General features: G+C 48.8%; 1 protein-coding gene across 1 annotated transcript; it reads right to left on the reverse strand.

Moving 5' to 3' along the window:
• Positions 1-2,428: 2,428 nt before the first annotated feature.
• LOC119109389 (glycosyltransferase 8 domain-containing protein 1) lies at positions 2,429-9,363 on the reverse strand. The gene is made up of 4 exons (XM_037233004.1): positions 9,262-9,363; positions 5,382-5,404; positions 4,785-4,963; positions 2,429-2,628 (listed from the first exon to the last, which is right to left on the reverse strand). Exons 1-4 carry the CDS (start codon positions 9,361-9,363, stop codon positions 2,429-2,431), a joined length of 504 nt encoding a protein of 167 aa, XP_037088899.1.
• Positions 9,364-12,407: the final 3,044 nt, after the last annotated feature.

Consider the following 12,407-nt stretch of genomic DNA (forward strand, 5'->3'; position numbering starts at 1 on the left):
TCACGTTAAATCATGTTCGTCCCTTCTTTCATGTCGTCATTGCTAACGGCAAGAGATCTTCTATCAATTCCATAGAACTCATATTTGGTATTCATCCTATGTGTACGTTACATCTCAAACGAAAAGGGTGCATGGATTTCCTGACGTAGACTATGTCTCTCCCATGTTTTTCACACAGTTTTTTTGTGGCTGCAAGGCACATTGCATGGTGTTAAAAATAACACGGGGAATGCCTCTTTCGATGGCCATTTTTGGCAAAACACGCTCGGGCTGAAATCCAGGGAGGTATGGACCCTATACCACTTTTAAAGCTAGCAGTCATCTGCAGAGTACGGGACCATTCAGATGAGAAAACGAGTGAATCTATTCTTATAAAAGGTCGGCGATCAGACCTTAACGTACAGGGCTCATTGTGGCCGATTATGCGAATGCGCTAAATGCATTGCTGTGTGATGCCTGGTAACTTAAAATCGTTGACATGTATGAGTGATGTCTGACGCGAGATGCGCGATAACTGTTTCATTAAAGTCGTTCGTATGCACAATTTATGCGTGATTTGTGATCCCCGTTTACTTCAAATCGCTTGCATGTTCTAAAGAAGCGTGTGGTGTGATGCCTGTTAACATAAATTCATTTGCATGTGCACGTATTTTTCGTGTCTTCTAGCTCATAGTTATGCGCTGTATCGTAGTAATGGCTCGCAATTGCCCCTTGTTTAATGCCCAAATATTGGTGACCTGTAAAAACTGTGGCTTGTTGTTTCAAAGAAGCTGAAAAATCAAGTACGATTGGCAGGCAAGTTTGAAGTTACTAGACATATTAATTTCAATGAAAACATGTTACAGAAATTTTAGTGCACTTATCTCTCATTCTCCCGGTTTTTCTTCGAAGAGTAGGGCTATGACTAACGCCTTAGCTTAGCATTAAACGGAATTATTAAATTATACGCGTTTCAAGATATGGGACTAGGATTCATTTTGGGGAGACTGATCAAGAATCAACATACGCGATCAGCTTGGTCCCAGGCATAAATTATCTTTGCTGAGGACAAAATACTCTTGGGTCCTTCAAAAGGCTCTTCAAAAGAAACCAGCAGTCTATATCCTGAGATGCAATAAACAAAACAGCTCCAACCAGTATAAGAATGCAAATATCAAGGCTGAATGCGATGCATTATATCCAACTAGCTATCTATGATCTATGCGTGGTACATACATTTGGAACTGCAAATTTTCTCCACTAAAGCCAGCTGCAATTATCTCTTCTAGACAAAATGACGCTTAATCTGCGAGCCCCCCCCCCCCCCCCTCCCTAACCCTCAATAGCAAAACCCTCTAATCTTCGTGTCTTGTAGAAGAATACGACCTTTTTCACGACCACGTAAGTACGTCATGAAAGGCCATCTTGCGCATCCGAGCCTCTCGAACAGCTACCGACTAACCTTCAGCGCCGATTTCGTCCTTGAATGCGGCTTAGTTTGAAACTTTGCTGGAACACTGAGATCGTAAGGAAATCGGAATATTTTGCGATTTTTCTCCTGGCTAAATACCAAATCAAAGTGCGCATATAGCAGAAAGCAATACTTGTATTGCTATGCAAACTTGCGTAATTTGCAGACAAAGTTTGAGCTGCAGGGAAGTGGAATGCTTTGCTGTTATGCCATTTTACTTTGTATTAGAGTTGTAGTGGAGAGTCATGCTTTCAATCTATTCGAGGCATTGGGTGGTGATCGATATTTGAACATGTTCTGTGTAGTTGCATCCATCAGATGGGCATACAAGACATTGAGTGTTTACATGTGACCTGTGTTCTATGTGGCCTGTGATCTACTTGGCAAATGGTGTGCAAAATCCAGAAGTGTAATTATTTTTTATTAGTTATAGGGTGGGCTGTGGAGGGATAAATGGCTCAACTTAAACTAGCTGAGGGCTGGGGCTGGAACCCACTAACTGAACAGGAAGATGGCATGGCAGAATATGCCACTGATGTGGGGGTTATCACAGAATTGCTTTGGTGGTGTTAAGATTTTATCATCTCATTATGAATTGTTAACCTGACTGCTCGACGGACGGTTTAACATTAATTGAGCCATGGCAGCTCATTTTTGAGGCAACAGCATGTCATGGATTATACGTTCATGAAATGGCATCCGTGATATTGCTGTGAATATCCATGACAAAATGCTACTTCTCTATGTTATTATGTACATGAAAACAAGTAACCTCTTCTCCATTGACATTTATCTCCAAGAAATGCTAGTTAATTGTACATAAATTTCGGTTGTGAAAACACAAATGCAAAGATTATATATATATATATATATATATATATATATACATAGTATCCCGCCAATACCCACGATGTGGTGAGCAATGCCGCTAAAAGCTGTATGGATTTTTTAAGGCCTGCATCTTGCGGGTTTGCGGGCTCAAAGTGGCAGCACTAACGCCAGCCCAACGACCACATTGCTCTGGCACTGACAGCCGTACCGGTTCATCATGTTGACGTGAAGCGCGTAGAGCGGCTTGTCTGCCGGATCGGCGTGCTTGGACGCCGAGTGGGTGTCGATCAGAAACGCCCCGAACGTGTGCGGCAGCACGGGCACGGCCAGCAGGCCGGCAATGTCCGCTGAAATACGCCGGCACACGTCACTTGAGAGCAGGCCGGCCGACTGCCTGGGCAGCAGAAGCCTCTGACGCCATGCCCTCCACACGCTGCACCACCTGCACGATTCATCATGAGAGCAGGCCGGCCCACTGCCTGGGCAGCAGGAACCTCTGATGCCAAGCCCTCCATCCACACGCTGCGCCACCTGCGCGGTGTATCATGAGAGCAGGCCGGCCCACTGCCTGGGGCAGCGGAAACCTCTGATGCCATGACCCTCCATCCACACGCTGCGCCACCTGCACGGTGTATCATGAGAGCAGGCCGGCCCACTGCCTGGGCAACAGAAACCTCTGATGCCACGCCCTTCATCCACACGCTGCGCCAACTGCACGATGTATCATGAGAGGCCGGACGTGCGGAGGTGCTTGTACGTCAAATAAGACCAGCACGGCGTCGAGAGATGGGAAGGTGTGGTGGTCGAGCGACGCGAGCGCGGAGCTGCACGCCGCCCAGCTGGAACATTACAGACTCACAAATCACCTTTGCTGACGTCGCCTTGGGAACGTAAATAACTTTTTGAAAGATAAAACTATTTTTTATATTTAAATATTATCTTCGTGTAATGTCGTTGCTGAAATCTTCATGAGAAAAGACTGGTCTGATTGGTTTACAGGTTGGTGATATTATAGCGGGGTGATTGTTTACCACACCGTGAACATCCTATAAGCGGGGTAATTGTTTACCACACCGCGAACATCCTGCAACTGAAAGGTACCACTTCACGGCGCACGCAGGGGCATCAGAACGCAGTAAATTGATGTGGCGTTACCGAGATAAAAAGAAATGAATTATGCAGATCACGCCAGCACAGGGATGATCGCGCAGATTGTCCACAGCCTTCGTGACCGAGCAAGATCGTCGATACACAGTGTCCATGCACAGTGGATTAACTTGGCAACCACTGTCAGGGGTGGTAAAAGTGTACTTTTTGTCGCCGACGAAAGTTTTGGAGAAAAATTGTCGCCAGTAGCGTAATGCGATACCATATGACAAACGAGTCATAAGTACATTGCCAGTAGCGTCATCAGCAGTCAGCCTTTCACGGAAGTCTCTTTCCATCACTGCAATTTTTTCAACATCATGGACATAACCGAAACGCTCAGCCATACACTGCCCCTGAACAAATGGCAGGTTGTAAGTGCTGCTGCTAGAAAGCAGGCGCACCTGACTTAGATTAAGGACATAGCCCAATCACAACAGGAATTTTCTTCCACTCTCGGAATTGCCGGGGCCTCCACGTTTAACACGCGCTCGTGTGGGGGGTCAATTTAACCCCCTCCCTGAAGGTTTTTCCAAAATGGTTTTCCGAACGGCACGGCGTATCCGGGCCAAATTTGCATAGCTGTAGATGATTAAATAGCGAAGCGTTTGGCGTTAAAAAATTTAGATGTGCCTTGTAAGATCGCTTACCCATGGCAGGTCAAAAATCAGATCATGTCTCGGCGAGGCAATTTCTAGGGCATCCTTCAATCTGACCCACAGCGAGTGTTAGATTGAAGCCTACATCTTTGAGATGCTTTCTTAGGCAACACAGCAGTTCATGTGAGCAAAATTAAATTGACCTAATGTCAGGTATAAAGGTCACACCAAGGTGAAAACACCTATTTTTGTTACTCTATTTGTTACTATTTGTTTTTTTTACTTTTTTATTACTACTCTATTTGTTACTAGTTACTATTTGCTACTCTAGTATAATATATATATATATATATATATATATATATAATATATATATATATATATAAACAGTAACAATAGAGTAGTAAATAAAAAAGTAAAAAAAAACAATAGCAACAAATAGAGTAACAAAATAGGTTGTGTTTTCACCTTGGTGTGACCTTTATACCTGACATTAGGTCAACTTAATTTGCTCACTGAACTGTTGTGTTGCCTAAGAAAGCATCTCAAAGATGCATGGCTTCATCATTATATATATATATATATATATATATATATATATATATATATATATATATATAGAGTGCGTAGTGTGTAGTGTGCAGTGTGCAGTGTGCAGTGTGCAGTGTGCAGTGTGCAGTGTGTGTGTGTTGTGTGTGTGTGTGTGTGTGTGTGGTGTGTGTGTGTGGCGTGTATGGAAAACATACAAATGCACTGACCTTGAACGATGACGTCATTATTAAGGTAGATTACTTTTCCTGTGACTGAGCTGGGCAGAATGTCGGCAAGGAAGACCTCAGCGGAGGAGACGTCATGGTCTGTCAGCTTTAGCAGATCCTCGGGGAATACCAGAATCTGGTATCGAAGACGGTCGTTCGGGATCTCTCTGAGCCAAGCTCTGCAACACAGCAAGTTTATTGCGTCGCTGTAAATGACAGGATTGGTTTCTGCATCGGCAACGTGAGCTGGTTGCATGATGACTCTGTAAGGGATAAAAATTCCGGTATGAAGCATCGGTCCCGCGAGTAGTTGCTGAATATTTGTTTGCGAGGAATAATATGTGACTACTGACAGCATTATAATATCAAGAGCAGCCGGAAAACACATGCAGTCTATCTAACGCATTGCATCGAATATACGAGCTTAGATGCTTGGAACTCACAGAACATGCAGAGCATGCCATACGACAGATCTTCATTAACGATCCATTCACCTCCGAACCAGTAAACGACAGACTCTTCGGCTGACAATAGCGGTGTCAACCTCCGTCAATGCCTCCGGCACCCCCGTGTCATCCTTCCGCCATGCCGTCGCACCTGAGATGGGCGACGGCTGACTCCTGCACCACCAGGTGGAACCAGACCGAGTGGTTGGTGTGGCAGTAGCACCGAGTTCACCCGTGGCCACCGTGCCGGCCAGCGAGTCCGTGCCTCCGGCACCACCACCTCGATGATAGCTGCCTGTCAAACACGGGCCGGCGTACGAGTCCACTGCGTCTCGCCCTGTGGCGGTCACCTGGCAGCTCGGCTGCAGTCCGGCTGGCGCCCTGAATGGTCCCAGACTCGGAAGGCGCGCTAATACACGCCCTTGAGATGTGATGCATAAGAGCAAGACTTCGCCACGTTGATGTTCATATGCTAAGTGATGATAAGTGATATTTTGCGCTTGCGTGCCACCAAAACAAATGGAGGTGAGTGACACAGGCACAAGTTGCCCTTAGGAGAGAACCTGTTACGGCTGTACAGCGCAGGATGGTGGGTAAACAGTTGGCTTCTGTTGATACAGCGACGTTGCCTGAGCGGCGCCATCAATTACCTGACATCGAACCTCTTGTGTTTGAGCTCCCCGCGTGGGTCATGTACAGCTGGTTGACATGGCTGTCTGACGCCCGTGTGATCTGCAATTTGTTTATGCCAACATCATCACACTTTGTCCGTCATTGCAACACAAATGCTAGCTAAGAGTCCTGACATGGTCTTGGGAATCGAATACGATGTCATGAGTAATAGCGGATGCGGTATGAATATAGAACAGGATAAGTAGCATTTGTGTCCAATCCACCAGCCACAGTCAGTACTTAAGAGGAAGACATCCTTCACACGACGGACAATAGCACCAGGCTGGGGCACGTCCCCCCACCCCTTCCCCCCTTCCCCCTTAGGTTGTGAGGGGCCTTTGGGCACCTCGGGACCCACAATAAGGGCCGATTTGAGTGCCCGAAGGGCCCGAAAGGCCGGCGGAGGGTGGTATTCAGGAGCCCACCCGCAGGTCCGGGCACTTCAATGTCATCCAATGTCATCCAGAGGGCTCGTTGATCAGGAGCCCCCTGAATTTGGTAAAGGCCTGTATATCGGTCAGACACCACCAATAACCCACAGTCGGCTTCCATGTCGGCACGGGCCCTAAGGACCCATCGCACAAGCAGGGACATGGCAGGAGCCAGCGATTGACATTGGTAGGGGTTCCAGGGTTTCTGAGTGGAAGCCCACAATGCCTAATAGGGGGCCCTGTGTTGGCAAGGGTTCCGAGTGGACCAGAGGCAGTGTTCAAGGAGGCCTGAACAGCCCGTAGGGCCCGCTGGGTCCGACGATCAGGGGCTCGATCGGAGGGTCTGATAGCACGAATGGCTGGTCTGAGTCTTATTAAAGGGCCCCGGCCTGAGGAGACGGACTCCCAAATGACAGTCAGAGGGCCCTTTGCGCTTACTAGGGACCCCCTGAGTCGATATGGCCCATTTGTCGGTCAGGCACCACCAGTATCGCACAGTCAGCTCCGTGTCAGTATGGGCCTGATGGGCACTTCCCTACCAGATACAAAGCCGGGGCCAGCGATGTATACTGGTTAGGGTCCCTGTATCTTGTCAGGTGCCAAAGTACCAAAAGAGGGTCCTGTGTCCATAAAGGGCCCCGAGCCGAACAAGGGATGAGGATGAAGAGGGGTCCGGGGTCCGGTTCACGATGTTCGATGAGGCCCGAAGAGGGTCTGGGCGGCCCGGCGATCTGGGGCTCAGCTGGAGGGCATAAGGGCCCGAAGGACTGGGTGCAGGTCACATACAGGATCGCGGGCCATGGGGCCGTGATCTGAAATATCAGTCAGAGGTCCTCTTGCACCTTTTGAGGACCCTCCAAGACAATGGGGGTGTCTCGGTCGGCAGGAGACGACGAACATCGAACAGTTGGTTCCCTCTCAGTCTGAACTCTGGGGCCCCATTTCCCAAGCAGGAGGAAGGCTGCGGGTCACGACTTGCATTGGTCTGGGTCCCTGAAACAATGGTTGGGACCCTGCGTCGGCCAGGGATCCACATTGCCTAACAGGGAGTCATGTGTCGGCCAGTGACCCTGAGTCGGTCACAGGCTTTGTTTCAGGAGGTCCGAAGAGGGGCTGAAGGCCCCCTCGGAACGAAAGGTCAAAGGCCTGGTTGGAAAGGCTGAGGGGCCCAAAAGGACTGGCTGCAGGTACATTAAGGACCCCCGCCCGTAGAGCCGTGATTTAAAATGACAGTTAAAGGTTTTCTTGTAACCGATTTTGGGCCACTGATATACATCGTTCCTTTCTTTTGGCCAGAGATCAGCAACACGGAGCAGTCGGCTCCGTGCCGGTCTGAGCTCTGGCGGCCGATTTCCATAAGCAGGTACAAGGCAGGGCCCGTGATTTGCATTGGTCGAGCCCCTGGAACATGCAGGGCTCCTCATTCGTTCGGGGGTCGTTGCCCAACAGGATGTTCAGTGTTAACAAGTAGCCTTGAGTTGGTTAGAAAGATCAATTTGCCAAACAGAATGAAGATCTGACCCCGGGGTGACAGAGGACCTCCTGCGTTAGTTGGGGCTCTTTGACGTAAAACGAAACATTCTAACTTATGATGGTGTACCACGATGGGACATGGAACGGCCCTTCCCAGTACGGCCCCCAATCTTGAACAGCGTGCCCTCCGACCTAATTCCAGAATGGGCTTGCTAAGCCGAGTCCATGCGCCAATCCTTGAACCACCTGCGGCAATCAGGGATGTTGTTGGGTCAACGAGAATTCTTGTGTCGATCTGAGGCCAACTGTGCGGGTCAGAAGGCGTCTGGGAAAAGACCCACGTGATGTGATGTATCCCCCTAAGGGCCTCCAGACCGACCAGGAGACCCCGTCCCGTGTCCCCAACATGACAGCCGGAAGACACCCCGCGGTGAAACGGAATAGCCCTCCAGCTCCTGGCCTGAACAAAAATGTGGCGCTAATGTTCCACTCACGACGCCCCTTTGTCCTAAAGGAAACAAGGGGTCTCATTTGTGTGGAAAAGAGTGGTTTAAAATGAGTTGAAAAACGAACAAGGCCATCCCATGTTTGTCTGACAACAGTCATTCTTTTGCAGAATCGATAGGTGGAACACCTGGCATGAAAAGATTTGAGTCTTTGCGTCCGAAATCTCGAGAGCAAGGACAGCGATGGTCTGAGTTACAGTTCCCGTAAAACCGAAAGACGTTGGCCACTGCAATTAACACCAAAGGGCAGACGCAACGCAGCCTATGAAGCCTGTAAGGCCTGGCGTCGAGGTTTTTGTTACCAAGATTTGCGAGCATGCGAATTCAAAATTAGGCATATAATTAGCATCGCTATTCGATTGTGGGTGATGAACATGTCCAGACAAATATGGCTTGGCCAAGTTAATACATGTTGTTCACCCATTTGTATCCACAATTGACATGCGTGGGGTCCCTAATAACTCCGTGAAGACCAGATAAAAATTCTGACGAAGCTTCTTTCTTTAGTTCATTAACCATAAAATTTGGTCAGAATTTATATCGTGGTAGCTTCTGGCTTCTATTCCAGTTATAGAAGCAAAAAAATGGAAGAATATCAATTAGTTGCACGCCTATATTCACAAATGGCCTTCATCCGGCGAATTTTGTTCGGGGCGAGGCCCTTCCCACGATCAGGGTGCTTTTCTGTCAATTCTGTGTCCCACCCCTTGGCTGGGCTCCGGCTTGCGTGCCTGATGACGAGATAACGTCATTTAAACGACAGTTAACCGGAACTTACGTGACGAGATTGCCTCATTTGATATACAACCAATCGGAACTTTAAACTGCCGAGTGCCCCTGAGACCACTGGAAAAAACGATTTTGTGACGGAATTAACGGGTGATTTTGCAACGAACAGGGTTGATATGGAGGAAACATGTGGACACTCTGCTGCCGCTGCGGCCCTCACCTCAGGGCGTTGGGCGAGAACCAGCTGCACGTGGCGCAAGCCGAACAGCGTCCGCGTCAGCACGAAAATGGCGATGATGCACAGCAGCGAGACCAGTAGCATGTAACACTGCAACGCCAAATCGTGCTCGGCGGGGCCTCGAGACAGCTCGCAGACAGCCTTTGGACTATTTGCACAATCACAGACCTGGTCTGCTCATAGTTGGCTCATGAACTCATACTTCTCAGCCACATTATGCTTTTTCTAACAGCTTAAAACCAGCTCCTGAACGCACGTCCATAGCTCCCATGGCTTCCTACCTGGACCGAACTTACGACTTGGCTCTTGCTTTTTAGTCTGGGGCAGTGTATATATATATATATATATATATATATATATATATATACCGTGATATTATCTACTTCTCAGCTTACAGCCGTCTAAACTGAGCACGAACCAAAGCAACTTAGTCGATTATAACACGCTGTGAGATAGGTTGAAACTCAGTCACAACCACCCAGACATTCACATGTAAATGCGCCGTGTGTCTGTCTCAGAGCGGCGCTCTTAGCGAGTTAACCTATCACATACTGGTACACTGTTGATGCGCTTAAGAGGAATATGATGGGCAGTCCCGTATCCATTCACGCTTGTCGTTCAGCTCAGGCCGGCCTGCGGGCTACTCAGAAATCAATCGCCGGTGACTTAGCGGCGTGTCAACAGACCATGTGACGCTGCTGGCCGAGCTGTGCAGATAAGTGACCCTCTTGACCAACCCGAATACCCACTTAGTGGAGCAGCCATCAGTCTGCACGCGACTTGCCGCAGCCACAGCCGCAGAGATGATCACACCCTGGCGCTGACCGGCCCGCCCTCTAGACTCCCACCATTCTCTCACCCACTGTTCTGCCAGAGCCATCACGGAGGCGAAACATGGCCAATCTGGCCTGACGATGTCTTGCGTGACTGCAAAGCACCCCGTCCACTGCGAGGCGTTTGGTCCGGCTGGGAAGCGCATGGCACGGTTTGCAAAGCGCGTGGTCCGGCTTCGCTGCGCCTGGTCCGGTTTCGGTTCGCCTGGTCCGGCTTCGCTGCGCGTGGTCCGGTTTCGCTGCGCCTGGTCTGGCTTCGCTGCGCCTGTCCCGGCCGCGCTGCGCCTGTCCCGGCCGCGCTGCGCCTGGTCCGGCTTCGCTGCGCCTGGCCCGGCCCGGTGACGCTTTTGTCCGATTACGGCAGGCACTCGCGTGGCGAGGGAGGGAGACGGGCGACGACTGACTCGCGCACTGCGCCGTTTGGCGGTGGCTCCGGCCGTCAGGACGACGTTAGGGGAGGCCGAGCGCGGCAAGTTCCGGTTTGCAGGAGGTGTTGGTGCCCCCTCCCCCTCCCCTCCACTACCTCCCCCTGCTCGCCAGCTGCCACCTGTCAGCGCCGTAGCTTGGCAATCGATCTGGGGCCGTGTTTGCGCGCCATATTTCGCGGGTCACCCCCCGCGCCTTTGGGCAGGCTCACCGTACTCTAAACGTGATGTCGTGCCAAAGGCGACAGACCCATATAAAGACCTCTAGGGCACGCTGCAAGGCTGGAAGGACTTCATGCTTGCGTTCCATGCAATTCTGCATTTGATGTTTGGTTTTTTAGCGCCGGTGTGCACTAAAACCATGTCAATGAAATGTCCATGCCAAAACCATTCATTTAGGGAATAGTTCGCCGTCCTTTTAACAAGTTTAAACTGGTAGTTTAAACTGTGCACAAACTCGAGCACTAGCCAATTCAAGGGTACAGATGGTATGCCGATGTATGATTATGAAATATCGGGCGAATGCCAAAAAATATCAAACGACTGTTACACATCATCACGATCACTTGAAACATTTATATCCCTGTATCTTGGACAGATAAACAGATCGATGAACGTGAACCACAACACATGATCGCGATTAGTCTTAAGAGATATGTCAGTTGAGCCCGTATCAAAACACATAGTGAAACTATTCACCCCATTTACGGTTTCGCATAAACGTGGTGCTGCCCAGTAATGAAGAACTCCAGCTCCTCGAGTTTCAGCCACCAATAAGCATTGCTTAGTTGGGTGGACGGGTGGACAATGTGGAGATCCAGCCCAAGACTTCATGAAAATGTGGTCTACCTATGCCAAACCAATCTACGCCATTAATATCCTTCATAAATACGAGTGTGTTCTAAGAGGAGTAAGCCAATGGTATCTAGATCTAGAGTTTACGTTCTTCATAACTTAGCATGGTGTGCAGCCACACCTTAGCGAAACGTTACCCTGTCTAAAGAGCCGTTCGGTTACGCTCCATCCGCTTCCCATTCACACGTGAGGTAAATAATGAACGCTCCCTCACATTACTCACGTTGCTTGACACTGGTACGGCTATGGTTCTTACTCTTCTCTCAGCTTATTTTCAAATCTGATCAGGCAGTGCCACCACATACCCTTTTATTTCGTCTATATATAATGCGTCTATTTAGTAAATATTTTCCACACTACGTCATTGTTCTAACGTAACATGGAACATTTTTGTGACGTTTAGGCGCTGCCAAAGTAGCCGTCCGAAATTGTCATCACAACATTCACTTGTAGTACTTCAATCGCCCGAGAGGTGGCCGTGGCAGCGCCGAACCAAGTATCATTATGTGCTAGTGTTCTGGCCATTCCTCATGGTGTCTTGTATACTTACCTGAGCGGTTCAATTGTTTACTTGCATGTACATGCTCGGTTGTGGTGCTATTCTTAACCTATTCAATCACAAGCCTTAATTCTGTAATAACTACTATGTCCAACTTTTTGCATCATGTAGTACAAGACGTAATTCATGATTGAAACTTGCACAGCATGCACAACATTATTTGAGATCCAATTGACGGCCGTTCTACCTGGAAATCGTGCTCACCAACGTCTCTGATGAGCGGCTCGACGATTATATTGTTGGTCTTGAACGATGCACGGCCAATGGCTGGCAGACTTTGAATGACGTTTATATGCGTCATCTATGTCTGAATGATCTCGAAATAATCTACACACAATAGTCTGCACTTCTTGGTGGATATGGGTTAACTAGGTTTAGGTCTTCGAAAGAACAGGGCTGTGAACTGCACCGAATGATCTTAAAATTGCTATTTCAGTTCAAAACCTCATACAAGTG

The sequence above is a fragment of the Pollicipes pollicipes genome, unplaced genomic scaffold (assembly GCF_011947565.3).
Source record: "Pollicipes pollicipes isolate AB1234 unplaced genomic scaffold, Ppol_2.1 Scaffold_7231;HRSCAF=8579_pilon_pilon_pilon, whole genome shotgun sequence".
Lineage (NCBI taxonomy): Eukaryota > Metazoa > Arthropoda > Thecostraca > Pollicipedomorpha > Pollicipedidae > Pollicipes > Pollicipes pollicipes.